Source organism: Epinephelus lanceolatus, chromosome 12, assembly GCF_041903045.1.
Source record: "Epinephelus lanceolatus isolate andai-2023 chromosome 12, ASM4190304v1, whole genome shotgun sequence".
Taxonomy (NCBI): Eukaryota; Metazoa; Chordata; class Actinopteri; order Perciformes; family Serranidae; genus Epinephelus; species Epinephelus lanceolatus.
The window spans coordinates 12800756-12822989 of NC_135745.1; the positions used below are offsets into that span (position 1 = coordinate 12800756).

At 42.9% G+C, this 22234-nt stretch overlaps 1 protein-coding gene across 12 annotated transcripts in view; it reads left to right on the forward strand.

Moving 5' to 3' along the window:
* LOC117271821 (nuclear receptor coactivator 2-like) overlaps positions 1-22234 on the forward strand; it is a 65682-nt gene that overhangs the window by 25780 nt on the left and 17668 nt on the right. For 10 of the 12 annotated variants that reach the window (XM_078172964.1, XM_078172968.1, XM_078172972.1 and 7 more), the window contains 8 exons: positions 6415-6525; positions 10339-10511; positions 13778-13881; positions 15378-15579; positions 18860-19048; positions 20188-20289; positions 21505-21645; positions 21831-21978. In XM_078172964.1, the coding sequence (XP_078029090.1) occupies positions 6434-6525; positions 10339-10511; positions 13778-13881; positions 15378-15579; positions 18860-19048; positions 20188-20289; positions 21505-21645; positions 21831-21978 (1151 nt within the window). In that variant the 5' untranslated portion in view covers positions 6415-6433. The remainder of the gene's footprint in view (positions 1-6414; positions 6526-10338; positions 10512-13777; positions 13882-15377; positions 15580-18859; positions 19049-20187; positions 20290-21504; positions 21646-21830; positions 21979-22234) is intronic. The other 2 variants (XM_078172969.1, XM_078172971.1) reach the window with 1 other exon arrangement.

Below are 22234 nucleotides of genomic sequence, written 5' to 3' on the forward strand. Positions count from 1 at the left end.
GGCATGGTACATAATAATGGCTGGACGTCAGTGTCCATAGTATACTCACTGTAATTATGAATGACTAACTTTGTTAACAACATCGCTCTGATTTTTAGGCTGTCTATAACATGATGGACCATAATGGGGTGTCATTACTTACAGTATTAGATAGAAGTTTTCCACTGTCCCTACAAAACCACTAGCTTTAATTTAGTGCTTTCAGTCATTACATAAGACTGCATGGTCAGTGCCTTTTTTTTACATGTTCAAAACCTCAATTATTCTGCAAGCCAAGGCCTGAGGATGACTCATTACTGTAATAACAACCCATAGTGTGCTTTACTTCCATGAAAACTATCATTTTGTCCTGGTAGGGCTCTCACGCTAATGCTGATTGTCACATCTGCTGGACCATTTCTTCAGCTTTCCAGCAATTCTCTGTTGCACAGCGCTTCTTGTCATTTTCTTACTTTGCTGTGCAGTGTGTGCTATTATTATTTCCACGGGTACTCTTAATTACTGCTAAATATGTTCCACCACTATATTTCCTTCTTTGTCTTCTCACCTGATCTCCATCTGGCTATAGTCTGACACCTACCTGCTCCCACCTGTAACATACCAGGAAGTAGATTTCAAGAGATATTCCTTAAAAGCTGAACAGACCAGAAAGACAGTTTGCAGCTAAATAAATGATAACAAATCTGAGCCGATATGGGAGCCACTGCCTCATATACTCTGCATTCATAAGGGTAAAACACAATTTATCTTAGTGGTGAAGATAAGAGTCTTTTAAATGTTTGTTTTGAAGTAGTTCATTTTTTTTATTAAAGAATAATTTATTGTTGTTTTTTAGCATTTTTTATTTTCAATGTATTATTGTCAAATTAAATATGACACATTAATAAAGTTACTGTAAAGAAATGAGAGGATGGTCCGCGTGATAGGTTCTATATTGTTACAGAGGTATCACTGTTGGTGTTTCTCATAATCAACATCTTTTTCCTCTTCCTTAAAATATTTATTTGCTTGTTTTGTGTGAAAATGCTACATGTGGCGCCTCTAACAAGCGTACAAAATGCATACACACCTGTGAAAGCCTCACCCTGTCACTAGTGGTTTTTCAGGAACCTAAAACAAAGAAGCAGAGGAGCGATGGTTTCTATTGGAAACAGAGTCCACTTAAGCAGGCTGTGATCAATACGTAGCTGTAATTCCTTAATGGCTGGTTTGACCCTCTGGCCTCGTCTCTTCTCTCTGGCTCAAATTGTTTTTAAATGGCTTCACTTTGTGAAGCTCTTGGCTCCTCTGATTGCATTAGTACCGGACTGAATGGGGCAAAGGCTTTTGTCGCAGGCTACATTAGTGTTAATTCATTGTGTGTTTGTGTATCTGTCCGTGTGTGTGTGTTGTGAGTGTGGGCAACTGTGGATTTACTTCAGACATTGATTGAAATGTTTAAATGGTCCAGGTTTTGAGTTGGGTGAATTTGTTTGTGTGTGTGTGTGTTTGTGTACCTTCCGAGACATTAAGCCAGGTTTTCATCAACGTCTGAACATTAGATTCAAATGACTAAGAGTTGTAAGATCACCATTTTGTCTCACTGACAAACACAAAATATGTCGTATAAAGCACATTTTAATTTGTCTCACGTGGTAAGTAGGGGGAAAAAAACGGTTAAAAGTAAAACACATTTTTGCATTCTTGAACTTAAAACGATAAAACAAGAAAAAGTTTATGTTGACAGTTGCTGAGCATAATTTGAAGATTTTAAAAGTGTAAGTTGGCTGGAGCCAAAGTAAGACCTACCTTTAACTATTCTGAGTCTTTTCAAAATAATGTCCATAACAAAAATCTTCACACTCGCATTATTACTCAAGTACATTTCTGATGAGCATGTTACTGACTGGCTCCCAGGCATGACATTTTATCTGTAAACAAAACATGCAACTGTGCAAAGCCAGTTTCTCTGACCAGAAAAAGAGCAGGTAGAGGTCATGAAGCCGATCTCAAGCTCGACATGGCTGTGCAGCAAAGAATGAAAGCAGTGTCTTTAACAATATCTTGGTGACAATATGGAACATTGTGCGCATGTAGGTGAGATGGACAGAGCAGAAGCTGATAATGCTGTAGGAGTTGAATGAGAAGTTTCTGCGTACATCTTGATACTTTTTCCCATCATGACAACTGTATCTGACTGCAGAGCTGGTCTTCCACATATGAAACAGTGATCTAATTTAAATCATCATCATTTGCACACTGTGAAATTGTTGCTGTTGCACATTTAATCACAACCTTGACCTGCTATTAAACCATGCATGCAATGCTAGTGGTAAATATTGTTTGGTGTCTTGTTTTTGTGCAACTGCAGTAACTTTGCAAGTCATGCAGAAAGATAAAACACTTCTCCATACACACTCATACACATGACATGATGGCAAGACTATAATGGTGTGTCTCAAATACTTCCGTTAGTACACTTCCATGTAGTATACTATGTGCACTATGTACTCATTGGCTTGGTGCGTGAATTTCGACAGGGTAGTGTTGTCTCAAACTAAACACGGCCGTTGTGCACTCACCGGAAATGACGACCGCAAATTAGCTAGTTAGCAAACTAGCATTTGTGTTATCGTTCGCGGTACCAAATCATTACAGACTGATAAATTAACCCAATAAACATACTGCTGGCTTATACCCAACAACAGTATAGTGGTGCTTAGTGCAAAAAACAGGTCGCACAGTCCTCGGCCACTATTTCTAGTTTGAAAAGTGGTCCCTCCCCTTCTGCTCCGTAGCCAAGATGGCGACCATTGAGGGCGAGAAGTGTCCATAGTTCCACACTCAATTTCTTGACCGTTTTGAGTGCACCATCTGGGTACTCATAGTGCACTGCATTTGTCCATACTTCTCAGTGTGAACGCACTTCTGCGCTCAAAATAATAAGTGTAAGTACAGAAGTACGCGATTTGAGACACAGCGTAAGAGTCTACAGCCATGCTAACAGCTCTGTGAGATTGTAATGATGCCTAGCATGCTCCCAATGACAGTGCTAGCATGTTGATGTTTAGCAGGTATAATAATTAGATTGAAATTTTGACTGCATGATGGTCAGGGAATCAGTTATTAGAATTCAACCTCTGGGGATGAGTGTCTTCACCAAATAAATGTTATAACTCTCTGTACCAAATTTGACTGGAATCCATCCAATAGTGGTAGCTAGAGGAAAAGTCAGGGGATCTGCAAAGTCATTACAGTACATCCTATGGGAACTATGGGTGTCTACAAAATTTTGTGCCAGTTCACCCTGTAGGTGTTGAGGTATTTTCCTGATATAGTGAAAACTTTGACCTGCTGGCAGTGTAAGAGGCGGAATCAGAGGACCACTAAAGTCAGTAGGATTAATCCCTTTTAGACCTGAATATCTGGTCAGAATTTCATGGCAATCCATCCAATAGTTTCTAAGATACTTTACTCTGAACTAAGGTCCGGGCTAAGTGACAGAAAGTCTGACTGACTGCCAGACCAGCATTGCCATCCCTAGAGCTATGCTAGCAAGGCTAAAAATGGGATGATAGTGTTGCTAACTAGCTGACTGGTGATGGTAGATATTGATCAAAAAGGGCTCTTTTTGCATGATTGGAACCATCAGCAAAGACGCCACTTGGCAGAAACTCTCCTCTCCTCTCCTCCTCTCCTCTCCTCTCGTAATTAGGCCATATTCTCCTTCTTCCCCAGGCCTGATTATTCAGAGCAACAGATGCCCCTCTTCCGATTTCCTCCTTCTGTCACCCACCATCCTCACCCACTTGGCTTATTTTTCAACATTTGCACTTGCTGACTTGATGTTGGTATGCACCAATAAACCCATTGTTCATCCATTTGATCCTTTTCCCTATCATTTGTCCTGCTGCATCCTCTTTATATACTAAATATTTTTACATTTCACTCCCCCTTTTTCTACCCATTATTTTTCCTCTTTCTTTCCTCCTCACTTTCTCTCTCATCTGTCTTTTCTCTCTCCCTCCCTGTTGTTTTCTCTTCCCTTATCCCTCTTTCCTGCCTTCATCTGCTCAGTGTCAGCCCCACAGACCGGCTGTTATGTAACAGTCAGGTGATGTGTTGGCCCATTGAAGGGCCTTAAAGGCCTACCACCCTGACAGACACTGCCTCTCCCCTGCTAGACTCATCTGTGTGTGTGATTGTAAGCACAAGTTAAGATTTGTCGCATTCTGTTTGAATTTGTCATCTTGTCAGAATATAATTTGTCACGTTGCTTTTTTTTTGTCCTAAACTTTAGTTTAGTTACAAGCTTAATTTAGAAAATCATCATCAGAAGAAGAAGAAGATCACAACAATTAAATGTCAACTTTTTGGAAGACCTGAACTCAAATTCTTTTAAATAGCATGTTTAAAAACTAACCATAAGTGACTACCACATATTGATCTCACTGACATCAGCACAATTGACTTAATTAGAGCACACATAACTGCCTTGGTTGATTTTAATCTTCTTGGACTACTGACATTATTGGATTTGCTGAAGCAAAATCAGAGGCTCTTGTACATAAGTGCAACCTCACCAGTCAAAAAACGGTATTAAAATCATCACATATAAAATAGTAAATCACTGTCAGAAACAGAAAACATCTTGATTCTTAATCCCATTAACACCCATTTGAAGAGTAGACAGAAGAGGAAAATCCTGTGTATAAGCCCAGTAAAATTTACTATGTAGTGTCTTAACCTATTTACAGCTGTGATTGCAAACACACAAAAGTTGTTACAAGTGCATTATTTTTTTTATTTTATTTTTTTTGAGAATAAGACTTGTAGATATGCTAAAAGTCGGTTCCTAAAATCTCACATAGAAAAGCACAGTGCTGATTGGTGTCTGGCCAGCAAGATGAGTTTAGTCATCAGTGTTTGGTAGAAGGTCAGACAGCATGAGGTGACCATATGGTGTAACTTTCCCCTGCCAATGTGTGTTTAATTTTCTCCCCACCTATCTATACTTTTCGTCTTTTCATTGTTACGCAACACTTTTGTGCACAAAAATATTATGTAGAAAAATTTGGCAGTCAACAATATGACTTCTGTTAAAGACCGTCAACTTAATTGGCAGAAATGTTCATGTAAGAACAATGCGAATGCCTACATGAATTAGCTATTTCGAACTGAAGTAATTATTGACATCTACTGTATTCCCACTGGGCCTCCCACATATTGCCTGCAGGCACATCACAATGATACATTGTTTTCATGAGTCATTAGCACACTCCCTGTTTGATTATGCATCGTTCAAGCAGGTTGTGTACATCTTCTGCACACTAATTCATGTCTGTTTACAATGCTGTGTTTAATAATGCCATGAAGAGCAGAGTGAAGGGCACTTTCCAGTGTCAGGGGTGAGGTTTTTAATTTCCACAATGCTCAGTTGCACTTGTGCGGCATGGAATTAGTGCATCTAAATTAAAAGCATCCACATGATGGCACAGGCTTTGCCGTTTTACACGTCAAAGTGGAGGCGGATTGGGGGAGGCATGGAGTTAGGCAGGCATGGGGAAACTTTTGCGTTTCAACAACTGATATTGTAAGTAACTTTATGGAGGGTGATGGTTTTGATGTTGTTTTTGGTGTGTGTGTTTCTCATTAGTTAATAGCTGTGCTTGTTTGTTTTGTTGTTGCTGTTTTGTTCTTTCTATTTTTACTGGGCAACTAATGGTTTTATAAGCGCATTGTTTCTGGATGGCTCTGTCCCATAGACAACAGCGATGGCTTGATGAGTGGGTGGAGGGCAATGCAAGATGGTAGGAATGAAGATGTGTATGAGCAGGGGTGTGTGCTTGAATTTGGGTGTGGATGAAAGTAGAGATGAAGCTAGCATGTAAGCGGGAGGAAAGGGACAGAGGACTATAGGAAATCTTTACAGTCTACAAGTTTTGGATTCTTATTCAGTAGAATTCAAAAGAAATAATGTAATAATTGAAATGCGTGTTTGTCTAATTCTGACCAATTAACATGAAGTTGAAAAAAGGGGCGACTTTAGATGGACCACAAGTTTGATAATCAGTCATTCCAATTTTTTTGATATCATGAGCATTAAGTGTAAAGTGCTAACGAAAAGAGAGAACCTTGGCCTTGGACTGTAGCCGTTGGTGTCTAAATATTATGTCAGCGACATCCGCTAACGGATGTGCATTTGCATTGTTCAAACAGACCTACAAACAGTCAATACTGTTGCATTGTATTAACTTTAAAGGTGGCTGTTTCAACATGGCAATGTGTCTGATGTTTTAACAGAACAACTAATAGCAAAAATCATAAAGCATCATAAATATATCCTTACAGTTTTTGTAAAATAATCCCGACTAATGTTCTGAATAATTTAGATTAGTTCTGACCTGTTCTTGCTCTCTTCTTTTCTCTCTCTAGGTGCTGATATTTGCTGAAGATGAGTAGTGGGGGGGGAAACACCCCGGAGCCCCCCAGAGGGGGTGAGCCTCTGAAGAGGAAGGACTGTCAGTCTGACCTGCTTGGGCCAAGGTGAAGACCGTCTTCCTTAGTCCCCAGTCTTAGTACATCTTCACAATGACACCATTAAATCCTCACATGCCTACTTGCTATAACCACAATACTTACAATACTTTATACTTCTTCATGGTGTCAAATAACCCCACCTTCAACTTTATCACAGTTCCATAGTCAGTCAGTTATTAATTGCTTTATTGATTACTGGTTTTGATTCTTATCACACATTTGAATATGAAAAAAAACTGAAACGTTAAAAGTCAAGTATGCTTTTATTTTCAACAGATGATGCGTATTTTTTTTTATAAGTGGCAATAATTTTTGTGTGAAATAAAATTCAAAAAGATACTTATAGTCAGTGAGTGAGAGTAAAACTGGGGGAGAGAAAGTGGTTGGTGAAACGAGTCGAGGCTCTTGCAGGTCGATGAAGAAAAATGCTGCCGCAGCATTTTTACAGACGACAGTTTATATAAGGACTAACAAGTCATTGTGCTTTCGCTGTCCGAGAGGATATATGAAGGTTGTAGTGACAATGTAGAGTTGCACCACACTGAGGTTATAATGAGGAGATGTGGATGCTGTAGTGAGATTGCGAGAAAGTTGACGTGCTGAGAGACTAAAGATGTCTGTGTTTCACAAAAGATGTAACAATCACTGTGCGAAATCATGCAAGGCAGGAAGAATGAAATTAATTACCTGTGATTTCCACAGTTGTTGACATAATGCCATACAATTAACTAACAGCAGCACATCTCAAATGTTCAGCTTGTGTTTTTATAGAAGAGCCTGAAAATGATTATTTTAAGGACAACTTTTGTATTTTTCAACCGTCTTTTCATACGTCATACGTCTTTGTGTCTCATGGGGTCAACAGTTTTTGAAATTGGTTCATTATCAAACAAGAGGGCTGCACCTGGCAGCTGTGATACAGGCAGCAATGTAACCACTCAGGGCATGTTCACATAGTCAATGTAATGTCCATAAAAGTGCTTGTTTTTGTTATTGTTAAGTGTCCAAATGTATGGAAAGGATGCCTACAGAGATAGCCCTTTTTGTTAAACAATAAGATCCTTTTTGTTTAACGAGAAGCGGCCCCCTGTCATTTTAGTGTGTCATAGAGCCAGCATATTTTCACATCTAATTTCATTGAATTAAGTGGTTATTTCAACTAACTAGTTGTTGAAACAATGGAAAAATGAATCAAGAAGGTGTTTGTTAGATTTATTTTTGTCTTAACAATGATAAATTTACTTTTTATTTAAATGGAGTCTGGTGGCATTGGTGATAGCGACTTCAGGGCTGTTTCTGGTTGAACAAAAAGGATCTTAGTTGTCGTCGTCGTCGTCCTCCGCTTATCCGGGTCCGGGTCGTGGGGGCAGCAGCCTCAGCAAAGAAGCCCAGACAGTCCTCTCCCCAGCCATTTCCATCAGCTCTTCCGCGGGAACCCCGAGGTGTTCCCAGGCCAGCTGGGTGATGTAGTCCCTCCAGCGTGTTCTGGGGCGGCCCCGAGGTCTCCTCCCGGTTGGACACGCCTGAAACACCTCCCAAGGGAGGCGTCCGGAAGGCATCCTTACCAGATGCCCGAACCACCTCAACTGGCTCCTCTCGATGTGGAGGAGCAGTGGCTCTACTCCGAGTCCCTCCCGGATGTCCGAGCTCCTCACCCTATCCCTAAGGCTGAGTCCAGCCACCCTGCGGAGGAAATTCATTTCGGCCGCTTGTACTCGCAATCTCATTCTTTCGGTCACTACCCAGAGCTCGTGACCATAGGTGAGGGTTGGAACGTAGATCGACCGGTAAATCGAGAGCTTCGCTTTTTGGCTAAGTTCCCTCTTCACCACAACGGATCGGTTAAGCGCCTGCATCACTGCTGACGCCGCCCCAATCCGCCTGTCAATCTCCCGCTCCATCCTACCCTCACTCGTGAACAAGATCCCGAGATACTTAAACTCCTCCACCTGAGGAAGGACCTCCCCCCCGACCTGGAGTGGGCAATCCACCCTTTTCTGGCTGAGGACCATGGCCTCAGACTTGGAGGTGCTGATTCTCATCCCAGCCGCTTCACACTTGGCTGCGAACCGTCCCAGCAAGAGCTGGAGGTCACTGTTCAATGGAGCTAGGAGCACCACGTCATCCGCAAAAAGCAGGGACGAGATCCTCCCGTCACGGAACCTGACACCCTCCACCACTTGGCTGCACCTAGAAATTCTGTCCATAAAAGTTATGAACAGAACCGGTGACAAAGGGCAGCCCTGGTGGAGTCCAACCCTCACCGGGAACAGGTCCGACTTACTGCCGGCCACGCGAACCAGACTCATGCTCCTTCGGTACAGGGACTGGATGGCCCTTAGCAAGGGGCCACCAACCCCGTACTCCCAGAGCACCCCCCACAGGATGCCCCTGGGGACATGGTCGTAAGCCTTCTCCAAATCCACAAAAAACATGTGGACTGGTTGGGCAAACTCCCATGCCCCCTCCAGCACCCTGGCGAGGGTAAAGAGCTGGTCCACGGTTCCGTGTCCGAGACGAAAACCACATTGCTCCTCCTCAATCTGAGGTTCAACTATCGACAGGATTCTCTTCTCCAGCACCCTGGAGAAGACCTTACTGGGTAGGCTGAGGAGTGTGATCCCCCTGTAGTTGGAACACACCCTCTGGTCCCCTTTCTTGAAAATGGGGACCACCACCCCGGTCTGCCACTCCAGAGGCACTGCCCCCAATGTCCACGCAATGTTGCAGAGGCATGTCAGCCAGGACAGCCCTACAACATCCAGAGCCTTGAGATATCCAGGACGAATCTCATCCACCCCCGGGGCTCCGCCACCTCGGAGTTGTTTCCCTACCTCAGCAACTTCTGCCCCAGAAATTGGATGACCCGCCCCCGAGACCCCCGTCTCTGTTTCCTCACTGGAATACGTGTTGGTGGGATTGAGGAGCTCCTCAAAGTGTTCCTTCCACCGCCCAACAATGTCCCCAGTTGATGTCAGCATCTCCCCGCCCCCACTGTAAACAGTGTGAGCAAGTTGCCGCCTTCCCCCCCTGAGGCGCCGGACGGTTTGCCAGAACCTCTTTGGAGCCGATCGATAGTCTGCCTCCATGGCCTCACCGAACTCCTCCCATGCCCGAGTTTTTGCCTCCACGACTGCCGCTGCTGTGCTCCGCTTGGCCCGCCGGCACCCATCAGCTGCTTCCGGAGACCCACAGACCAACCATGCCCTGTAGGCCTCCTTCTTCAGCCTGACGGCTCCCCTCACCTCTGGTATCCACCAGCGGGTTCGGGGATTACCGCCGCGACTGGCCCCAGCGGCCTTGCAGCCACAGCTCGCAACCGTCGCCTCGACAATGGCAGAGCGGAACAAGGCCCATTCGGACTCAATGTCCCTCTCTGCCCTCGGGACGCGGTCGAAGCTCTCCTGGGGGTGGGAGTTGAAGATCATCTTGACCGGTTCTTCCGCCAGGATCTTAGTCTTTAACAAAATGGTCTATCTCTGTAGGGATCATTTCCATAATGTTGTCAGAAACTTAGAACAGTAATATGAGCCTGTCAGCGTCAAAAACACACACTGTCAGTAGTAGCCACCGCAATACTCTCACTCAATACAGGACCAGTTTCAATTTGAAAATTGTTACTTCCATTAGTCACTAAGACACAAAAACATGGGGAAATATAGGGTCCAGGGTTGAAATATACCAATGTTACCCTTTAACCACTAAATTTGAAATTCACGTATTTGATGTTGAACTATTGAGATACTCATGTCCCTTTTGTTTCTCTGTACCTTTTATTCATTTTTTGGTGTAAATGTTGTTTCCTCCCCTTCTCTGCAGTCCTAAGAGGAGCACTGAGAGAAGGAACCGGGAGCAGGAGAACAAGTACATTGAGGAGCTGGCCGAGCTGATCTTCGCCAACATCAACGACATGGACGACCTCAACGTCAAGCCGGACAAATGCGCCATCCTCAAAGAGACGGTGAAGCAGATCAGGCAGATCAAGGAGCAGGGTGAGGATCCACTTTGGTGTTGCCTTTCCTTCTGCGACAGTTTTGATGCCATATGATATGTATGTAAGTTAGTATATATGATACATCAAAACACAGGACAGACGGTAAGGTTAAGCAGTCAGTGAGGAATGTATTTTAACAGAGTGGAGATGAGTTGAAAGAAGCGGGTAACATCAAACATGTCTTTTCTTAGACAACTATTTCGTGATGAAACAGAGTATCTATTCATGTTCTCACAACTAAAGACATGGAAAAAGCGCCTGAGGAAAAATGTGGTCGTTGAAGGCAGTCAAGACCATTAAATAATGACTTCATTAAGAGAAATGCCGCAGTCACATTAACTGTGCAACAAATTAGATGATATGGAAGCTACTTTCCTGGCTTCTCACAGGTTATCCTTGTTACTCAAAAAAATATGTGTGTGAACGCAGCCTTATTGACACCAAACAACTAAAATGACAACATGTGACTGTCATAGCAACATGCACAACACCTAATGGAGATATGCTGATCCCAGAAAAGTACACAAAATTCAAAACTGAATCGCTCCTGGCTCTTTCCTATTTATCAGTCCACACCCATTGGGCAGTTGAATTGGATGTCAGCAAACTGAAATGTAAAGAGGAATTATGTGTGACTGTTAACACAGACTCCTGCTGTTCTTCCCTTTTCTCTCCTTTCCTTCACCTTCCCTTCTTTTCCACCTTCCCTCCCTCCTCCACTCAGTCCCCCTCTCAGCCTTCCACAAACCATCTTTTTCATTTCCTTTTCATCTCCTCGCCTCTCCCCTTCTCTTTCTTTCTTCTTCCCCTTTCCTCTTTCCTTTTCCCTGTCTGCCTTTCATCCTTCCTCAACCACCTTTGTTCTTTCCTCTCCTCTCCTCCCTGTCTGTTTTTTATGTTATCTTTCCTCTCCTCCTCTCCTCATGTCTTATTTTCTCTCCTCTTTCCCCCCTTCCTATTCATAGTTCTTCCCTCCTTCACAATCCTGGTCCTTTCCTCTCCTCTCTGTCTCCCCTCTTCTCTCCACCCATCCTCCCCCTCTCTCTTCTCTCTTCTCCTCCTTTCTCCCCTCTCTCCATCATCCTCCCTCTCCTCTTTTTTGTCCCTGTGGTCAGCCAGTTGGTGTCCACGTGTTTGTGTCTGAAAACAACAGCTGAATAAGCACACACACACGCACACGTACACACATTGATAATACACATGTCACACAGCTGTCTGCTCGACTTCAGAAACTCACTGTTGCCCTGCAGACTAATGAGCTGGATGTGACACAAAACGTATTGATATCAAACAAAAGCCATACAAAAGTATCAAACAACACCAGATGTGCGCAAAATGAAAGCAGCCGAAACGTATAAATCACTTCAACTTAATAAATAGTAGCATCAGTTTGTGCAGCAAAAAGGTCACCTTGTGGAAGAAATAGAATATAAACCTTCTCAGAGAACATACCCATACACACACATAGACAATTACAAATTGGTATTGTGCTTGCGTGTATGTGTGTGTGTGTGTGTGTGTGTGTGTGTTTGGCCCACGAGTTTACAGTAATTGCAGGGTCATATTATAGATGCAAGATGAGTATGCTTCCATTTCTGTCAACTCAGCAGTTGTTCCTGTGTGTATGTATATGTGTGTGTGTGTGTGTGTGTGTGTATCTGCATTACTGGAAAGCTTACTTGAGAATGCGGCCAAATGCAAGGTGTGTGTGTGTATCACATATAGCATATTAAGGTGTTACACAAGCTTTGCCAGGAAAACTGAATTAAGAGAATAAAAAGCAGCTAATTTAGGTAGCGCAACGGTTAAATGGAAAGGTTTTTTTGTTTCGAAATAGTTTCAGTGAACATTCGGAGGTTGGAAGCTGCCGCAGGAAGGAAACAATATTCGTTACGAGGCAGAAATTTGCACGATGATGTTGCATGTGTAATATTTTGACCTCCTTCGCTTGTTTAAGCTCTACACCCAAACTCAGGTGTAATACATGTATCATGTTTAATGATAACAATAAAAACGCGTACTGCCACTTTAATACCCTTCAACTTACACGAGGGCCACTCCAGGCTCTACAGTGACAGGGTTTAAGGGCTGATGACTCTGTACAGCTCTGGTCCCACAACAGGAATGTCAGCTATGTGGCCTAATGGGGCCATGGGAGGCTTAACAGTCCAGTGGTACAGCCAGGGAGGAGAATGGAGACTGGCCTCTAATATGACTATAAATGTGTGTAATGTACTGCACATTAGTGAAGTGATACCTGCTCTCCATGACATTCCAAGCATCTGACAGTGCATCAACACATTGGTGGAGGAGGACTTGGGTTGTAGAAGGTGTGACTTGTAGGGTAAAGAAAGGACTAGCTAATCAATTTGATCGGTGAAAGGTCCTCATGTACGTCCAAAAACAAAGTGTGTGTGGGGTGTGTGTGTTTGCCTGAGGGTGGCGTCATTGTCATGGGCGAATTCACGAAAGGTCCTGACCAATGAGGTGTAGAGGCATTCCTCAAAACTTCATGCAAGGATTTTAAATGTGATGAAGATAGACCATATTTGGGATTCAAGATCCCAGGCACTGTAACTGTGCATGGCCAGTAGCACAGATTTCTGTGAATTGGACAGTTTGAGCAATGAGGCTCATTTGCATATATGGCCAAATTAGCACCAGATGTGTGCGAATCACCTCATTGCAGTACATGCAAACAGCACAGGAGCACCGAGACGCTATTTCCTTGGCAGCACAGCTAGGGGTGCATTTCACTCTTTGCGGGTGCTTTGAGAATTACACGGATTCTTTTCTTTTATTTGTTCATGTTTAGTGGCTGCAAAAGCTGCGCAATCCTTTTGTGAATTCATCCCGCGGTTTCTTCATGGAAAAGAAAATACCCGCCAAGAGGCAGAATTTAAGAAACATTCTGACTAATTGTTTTTCCACGAAAACAAACACACTGTGTGATAAACATAGAGTAATTTACTCCATTTGATACCAGCCTTCCTTTTAATTATGGGCCTTAACTTTTGACGTGCCACTTCACAGCATCATCAGTGAGTCAGGCATTAATTTTGAGCTCAAAGCAATTGGATGGATGGCATTTAATTAAAAAATGAATGTGATAAAGGCCCTTTTTTGACTTTCAGGAGGTTTTTTTTACTTGGTTTATGTTAGATATCACATCACATCTTAAATTCTTTATCTTGCAGACTCTCAAACCTGAGACATTTCAAGTGTTTTAACCCCTCTGTTCATGTTTCTCGTTGTCTTTTACAGAAAAAACTCCAGTGGCCGATGCTGAGGAGGTGCAGAAGGCCGACGTCTCCTCCACAGGGCAGGGTGTCATTGATAAAGACGCCCTTGGGCCCATGATGTTGGAGGTAGGTTCAGCTAAACTAAGGTCCGCCTCAGTTATCATGCTCTGAGGAAAAGAGTTCAAGAGGTCACAGTGATAGTGACACAAAACAGTGACATCAGGAATGATTATTAAGTCAAGTATGTATTAATAATAGTGGCCTGTTATTGACCTACTACAAAGAAGTCACCTTTTCACATCTGATATAACAGAGGCAAACAAGTGAACAGTTTGAATTAAATAATCTCATGTTTCAAAATGCAGCATTATTCCATAACTACACTGTTGTTGTCTGAAATATTTACAGCAGGTGGAGCCTCTTTTTGACTTTAAATGGCGTTGCACTTTACAGTGACACAGAGAGATAAGAGTTCCTCTGGCTAGCAGCAATGCCATCATCAGGCCGACTCCTGTGTGTGTGTGTGTGTGTGTGTGTGTGTGTGTGTGTGTGTGTGTGTGTGTGGTGACGTATAACATGGGACACCAATGAGGTATAAATACCTTACTGAAAAGCCAGATTAGAAAAGGAGGGGTGGAGCTAGACCACACACACACACACACACACACAAACACACACACAGGCTATATATAGCTTTGACCAGCCGCAACGTTGGCTGAGGTGTCTGCTTAGTGATAAATATAATTCTAGCCAAGACCCTTTCTATTCTTTTCTATTCTATTCAGTTCTACACCAGCGTTAGCCAGACGTACAGTCGGAGGCTTGTGTAGACATGTGGCAGGCTAAAGGACAAATCTCAGTCTGTACATAAAGGTGGAAAATGCTGAGTTGACAGGAATGGAAGAATGGAAAAATACACATACGCACAGTGCCAGAGAGGCCACTGTATACTTGCTGTAATACCTTGAATTATAATAGCACACTGTAAGTTACTAAGAGATATAATTAAGGAATTCTTTTTATTATTTTATGTTTGTTTGTTTGTTTGTTTTTTTTTTACCAAAAACACGCCCCATATTTACTTAAAAATAAGCAGACAATTCGAAACACAAATTTTAAAATTGTTGCATTTGCTCCTGCAAGAAGACATTGTTTACTGCATTTTCTGTCGACAAGCTTCTCTGTCTGGTTGTCAGCATATATTAGAATATGCTCCTGCTAATAAAAGTTGAGGACAAAAATTAAAAGATCATGCTGTTACAGTGCTAGATTTGCTCACATAAAATCACATAAATGGTTAAGCTGAATGATGTTTTGTGATGTATTTTTAGCAGGTAGGAGTATCACCTCAACTTTCACATTCACTTCTATTAATTTAGTCTAATTAGCTTTGGTAGGAAAGTTCAGATGATTAATTAACATCCAATCTCCCCTCTTTATCCCTCCTGCCTTGTCTGACATTTTCTCCTTTTATACTTTTCTTCCCCTTCTTTCTCTCCTACTGGCCCCATACCTTTGTGTCTACCTTTAATCTCTCTCTACCTTGTCTTCTTCCTCCTTTTCCCTCTCTCCAAACTATCCCTCCCTTCATCTCCTCCCATCTCCTCTTCCTCACTTCCCAGGCCCTGGACGGCTTCTTTTTTGTGGTCAACATGGAGGGCAACATTGTGTTTGTCTCTGAGAACGTCAGCCAGTATTTGCGCTACCAGCAGGAGGAGCTGATGAACACCAGTGTCTACAGCGTGCTGCACGTTGGAGATCACGCCGAGTTTATCAAGAACCTCCTGCCCAAGAGCCTGGGTAAGAACCACAGAGAGCTCACTGGTACGTGATCTGATGGAGGAGTGATTTCAGATGTTCCTGAACTAACTGTCCTTACTGAACTTACAGCTTTGCCATCATTACTAAACCTGGTTACCTTTTCCTGCTCTCTGTAGTTCATAGCACTAAAAACAACGGGGACGATTCTTCTTAGCTAGATAATCAAGAGCAACAGGCTCGATTAATACCTGTCTTTAAGTTGCCACGCCATTACAGCATAACCTGCTTTGCTAAATTAGCTTTTCTTCTAGTTAGCAGGGTATGTACCACGTTGTGAACCTGTCCTGTCCTAAGTCTTAATCTCTACTCCAAAACACTCATTAGTTTTAGTTGGAGATGAGTCAACTCAGTTGACCTAAACAAAGTGTTAGCTAGCTGTCAAACCAGTAGGATTATTTCGCAGAGCAAATAATTAATAATAATTAAAAGAATTTTTAATGTAAACTGAAGTTATTATCTTGTGCACAAAAAATTACTTGTGCAAACAAGTTGATTATGTTGAGTGCACAAGTTAATATCTTGTGGGAACAACGTTTTTTTTTTTTTTTTTTGAGGAAGATAATATAACTTGTTATTGAAAGGATGATAATAATAACTTGTTTCCGCAATATTAAAAAATTTCACCTTTTGGGTCTCTGTATGATTTTCAGAAACACTATCAAATTTTAATTAATATTCTACAAGCAAAAATTCTTGGCAGTGGTTCATTTTGTCTTGTTTTTTAAACCTCCAACCCAGACGTTGCGCTAGACTTTTTCGTCGCCGGTCATTTAGACCGACAGGGTCATAAAAATCCGGCCATAATCTATTTTTACCGGTCATTTTAATTTTCGTTTTTAAATGATAACTAAGATATTCAAAGACTTTTAGTTTTCATTTTTAATAAAATTATAAAGTGTGCATTAATAAGGACATGAACGAAAAGATGAACAGACATCCACACACCTGTGCCATTAGGCTTCGCCCTGGACACACCGGACGGCACTAACACATCACTAACACGTCCGGTGTGTCCAGGGCGTTATGTAGTTATGTCTGTAGGCTCGGTGACACAAAATTAAAATTGTAATGGAGTGATTATGGTATTGAAAAAAGTGTTCGGTTATGCACTGTTGTGTTATTTTGAATTATAAACACGGTATTTTCTCCTCATGTTCCTTAGTGCGTGCTGTTGTTATTTTATTTTGAAAATTGGCCGGATTCTCTCGTCTTTTCTGTGTCCGACTTCCTGTTTGGTATGATCCGCTCTATCCAGCTTGACAGAAGCGCTTGCGGCTCCCGTGAAAAACAGACCAGACGCCGAACTGAAGCTCTGTCTCTACTCCGCGGGTGCTCCGCTCTGCTCTGCTCAGCGGTCTGTGTGGACAGTCAGATATGTTAACATGGGCGCTGACTGAAAACTGCCTCCGCTGCTGGGCGCCGTGCTTCGGTTCCGCGTCCGGTGTGTCCAGGGCGTTATGTCCACATTAGGTTCGTTCGAGATGAGCCAGGCCTGCGCAGATTCGATCACCGGCGATCGGCGCACAATGCATGCCGGTTAGTTTTGTGTCCGACTTCATCCCGACTTGCTCTGACGTATTACAAAAGTGGACGGCGATAAAACCGCGAGAGCGAGGCGGCTGCAGTTTCCACCGCCTGGCTCTCACCTGATCTAACAGCTCATTGGTTCAGATGCCGACCCAACAATATGACGTTTTAGATAAACTACTCATTTTTGTTGTATTTTAGAGAACAGAAAACATGTGTGACTGATGGTGAAAACAAAGTGATATATGGGTCTGACCACTTTTTTAATGAACTGACATCATTCCAGACAGGATGTCAGTGTGTCTGTGACTTCCTGTACGGACTGAAGGCTGCTGGAAACTGTCGGGAAACTGTCCGACTTCACCGCAGCTTTTTGTCACCGCCCCCCACTGCGGCCGCCTGCTCTCGTCTACTTTTCAGGCGAGGCGCAGTTCATCTCGAACGAGCCTAATGCTACATGAAGCAGATGAATGACTTTTTCTCTGCAGTACTGTGCACTCCGCCGCCAAGTGCGCAGGGGTGGTAATTGCAACCGGTCAAAATGACCGACGGCCTTCAGATTTTCCGGTCATTGTTGTAAAAAAACGGTCAGTGACCGAGAATATCCGGTTAACGCGACCCCTGCTCCAACCACTGGATGGCAGTGCTGTAATCTATCTTCAGTTATTTGACTTCTCCACTACAACGTATCAATTTAACGCCAGCGTAAACACAAAGAACAGGGGCCTATGAAACAGGCAGAGTCATATGGTGCATTCGTTTTGTACTCGGAGGTCGGAAATCGGAAGCGGGAATGACGTCACCTCCGAGTTGTCAACTAGAATGGAAAAACTGTTGTTAACGGTGGACAAGTCGGAAAAAAACCATGAACGTTACCATTCTAGCTGTAGCTGCTAGCTGTAGCCACTGTTAACAATATCAGTTGATAACAACGCTCAGTGTGGTATTTTGCACATACAGACAGCATAGCAACATGCCCATGGATAACAATTGAACAGTACTATGGGTATAGCTGACCTAATTTAAAACAAATAAGATAAAATTGCTATAAACAGTACTTAAGCAGAGTGTTTACTCACTATGTATGTGACCGGCAGCCATCTTGAATTCGTAAGTCAGGGTTGATGCGGTTGCTCTGAGTTTCCGAGTTGGAAATCCAATCTCAGGGTGTGTTCGAGTTTAAACTTCCAATTGGGAACTGGGAATTTCCGACCTCTGAGTACAAAACTAACGCATCAATAGATGGCGCGCCGCTAGCTCCTAAAATTCGATTTTAAAAAATCGCAATATAACTTCTTGCTCACAGTTTCGCAATATATCGCAATATATTAAAACGTAACCCCTGTATTGTGATAAGTGTCGCATCGCCAAATTCTCACCAGTACAAAATCCAAATAATATCATGCTAAAGAGAAACCAACTAATGTTCCTGGTTCTGGAGAGCACTCCAGAAAAACTGACAGCTAACAAAATGGCTGCATAAGTATTTCCAATTTCCAGTGTCTCATTAACTCAATATTTATTGACAGGCTGTGATGAAAAAAGGCTAGCTATGAGCTAAATCCTGTTAGCAATGTGTGCAGCTTCTGGGTTTAACTGCACACCACTTTTGTTACAATTTTGATAGCAAGTTATGGTTTTTATACAGGGTATGGCATTTTGGTGTTGCAGTATGCATGTTGGCACTAATGTTTTTTTATTAACTTGCTTATGTTGACCACCTCCTCTTTGTTTTGGTGTCTCTCTTATCTTTCAGTCAATCATCGCAGCAGTGATGCATCCAATAGGAACAGCCACACCTTCAACTGCCGTATGTTGGTTAATCCTTATGGCCACGGTGAAGCCCGACCAGCGTCTGACCAGCAGGACGCGTCACAGCAGAAGTACGAGACCATGCAGTGTTTTGCCGTGTCTGAACCCAAGTCTATCAAGGAAGAGGGGGAAGGTATTGTCTCTAACTCATATTAGCACTTTTCTCTTTGTTTCTCTTTACTGTTTACTCTGTCTTTGTTGTTTGTTATTTATTTTTTTCTCTTTGTTGATGTCTTTCTTGCTATGTTTCTTTCTTGTATTTTGTTATTATCTGTCTGCCTGTCTCTACGTCTCTCTCTTTGTCTTTATCTTGATTTTAATTTAAAACATCAGATTCAACCTCTCTTTCCCATTTTCTCTTTCTAGCTGCTTTGTTGTTTCCCCTTTGAACCCTTTGTTTTAATCTCCGCCTCTCCCACTTTGGTCCCTCTTTAGTTATTTGTCTCTGTGTTATTTCCTCTTACTTTATAGTTTTGCCTCTTGCTATTATTTTCTTCTTCTCCGTCTTGACTTTCTGTCATTTTCCCATCACTTTCTCCATCCCCACTTTCCACGGTCTCTTGTGCTCTGTCCTCCTTTCATCACCACTCCTCTCTACTTTCCCTCCCATCCACTGGGAGAGACTAATTAGCGTGTGGCACTTTGTCATCTTCCCATCTTATCTTATCACACACATACACACTGGGGAAAAGAATCTGTCTGGCACTCTAATTTTAGATGTCTAACAACCAGATATTGTGCTAATCTCTCCCCTGACAGGAGGAGGGTGTCTGCTGGACAGATTGAGGGCTGTAGGTTCAGACTGAGGTTGAGGCTGATGTTAAAACTCAGCCTGGGTCTGAGATTGGGAGGTCTTGACATCAGTGTTGAGGCTGAAGTGCCACAGTATGATTAAGCTGTGTATGACTGGTTAAAAGTGAGGATTGCAACAAAGTTTACGTCACAAACTGAGTTTAACCCGTATTTATTGTCAAGGCAAAGGGTTAACAGGAGATCTGTCGTAGATACCTATGGTGTAGGTTGTGATTTATAGTTAAGTGTCAAATTTGATGGGATGTGGTATCAACAAACATACACGTACTCTTAGAGACATACAGAGTTGTAACCTTTTAGGGTTTTAACACCCACCAAAGGAAAAAGACAGTCACAACTGAAATCATGTTGTTGAAACACCTCTGCTCTTTTCCACCCTGTCCTTATTCTTCTGTCTCATTGTGTAGCACTGTGAGATATTGAAAGATTATTTTAACCTATGCTTTTACAAACATTCAGATTTCCAGTCGTGTCTCATCTGTGTGGCAAGAAGAGTCCCTGTCAAAGAGAGACCTGTGATGCCTGCATATGAGAGCTTCACCACGCGACAAGACCTTCAAGGTAGTACTGGTTGGGAAGATTCTATTGTTAATACACCATTCAAACAGATGTCTGCACATGTATGCAGAATATGTAGGCAATGGGACAAGATTTTCCAAAATATTGCCCATTGTCCCCCGAGGCTAAATCGTCATCAGACTAATAGTTTATAGGTTCCAAGATTGATACACAGTGTGATCAAACAATGTAGGGTTGTGTCATTTAATAAGCATGCTGTTTGTTGTTTGAACAACGGTTTTATAACCATTTTTCTATCATGAGGTCAGGAACAAGTTTGAAACAGTGTCAAATTTAATTCAGCACGGTGCATCTTGGCTAACATAAGGGACTGATCTCTTGTCCACTGGTAAAGTGGTGGTTGCATTGCTGAGTTACAAACCCGCTGCTCCATAACAGGCAAACATCTCAAACATGGGTCCGTCCCAAGTCTCTTAAATTACTGCTAGTTGTCTTACCTAGCCGACTTTGCTAGCTGTTTAGCCCCTCCCACCTAGGAAAAAATGCGAGGAGCTAGCACTAGGAGCGATGAGCGAGCATTGTCGGTTTAAGAGACATGAGACGTCCTTTCCACTGAAGCGTCACGTGAAGCGATGTCCATTCCTGATGACGCCGGCACTGCTGGATCTGCTCCGTAAAGCAGCCAGCGTCTGGCATTACTATGGTCATTATATTTGCTGACCAAAACAGTAGCCCCGCCGTCATGACTCTGGTCACACACTTTCGCATGTAATACCATTGTTATTGAGTCATTTGTCGAAGTTTGTGCATTTACAGAACGGTCTGTAGCCCTGATATTCCACTGTCACTGTGATGAGCACTATCATTAGATTAACTCACCATCATTCAACATAGTCAGCGAGTCATTGCAAAGAATGCATGTAACGGGTACTTACTCTTGTACTGTTTCTCCACCATCTCGTTCACATGTGCCAGATGTAGAGGGCGGGTATTTATACGTCATGGCGTTCAGCTGAAAAACTCTTCCGGATAGGAAGCTCTCGACCGTCCTAGCTCATAGCTGCTTAAAGCTTGCTGCTAGCTCCTAGTGCTAGCTCCTCGCTGCACAAATAAGAGACTTGGGACGGCCTAGAAGATGGCGGACCTCGAACGACTTCCGGTTCAAGCGAGGAGCTAGCAGTAGCACTATAAAAATAAGAGACTTGGGACGGACCCCATGACAGTATTCTGCTAACATCAGGTCTTCTACCTGTCCAGGTAAGATCACATCCCTGGATACCAGTCTGCTCCGTGCGTCCATGAAGCCTGGCTGGGAGGACCTGGTTCGGCGTTGCATTCAGAGGTTTCACCTGCAGAATGACGGGGAGATGTCCTTTGCTAAGAAACACCAGCAAGAAGGTGAGTAAGACAACATAGAGCTCAACCTGCAGCCTGTGACTGTTGAACTAATGGAGGCTTAATTTCTATTTTTTGGGGAATCGATTTGTTGGAGGCACATCATATCCTGTCTTGCTGGCTGTCAGTCATGTGTTATCATGTTGATGTTGGAGTGTAATTTTCTCTCTACGTAATTCTCTTTGTAGTGTTGAGAAACGGCCATGCTCTCAGCCCTCTGTACAGATTCTCCCTAGCAGACGGGACCATCGTCTCAGCTCACACCAAGAGCAAGCTGGTCCGATCGCAAGCCACCAACGAACCACAGCTCTACATGTCCCTGCACATCCTGCAGAGGTACCAGCCACTCTGTCTCTACTGCAAAGTGTCTTTCTTTCTAAAATATTGTATTTAATCGTTAGGAGCTGGCATGTATCAGTGTAATTGACTTACTAAGCCCTTTTCCTTAGTGCCCTGTCTGATAGAGAAGAAACAGCTAATTGAAATCCTTTATAGATTGTTGGAGATTCCATCTTTAAAAGGTTGCATAAAAGTTTTCTGCTGTTTTCTACACCCACTGGTCCCAAACCTTTTTGTCTTCAGTCTTCTTAGG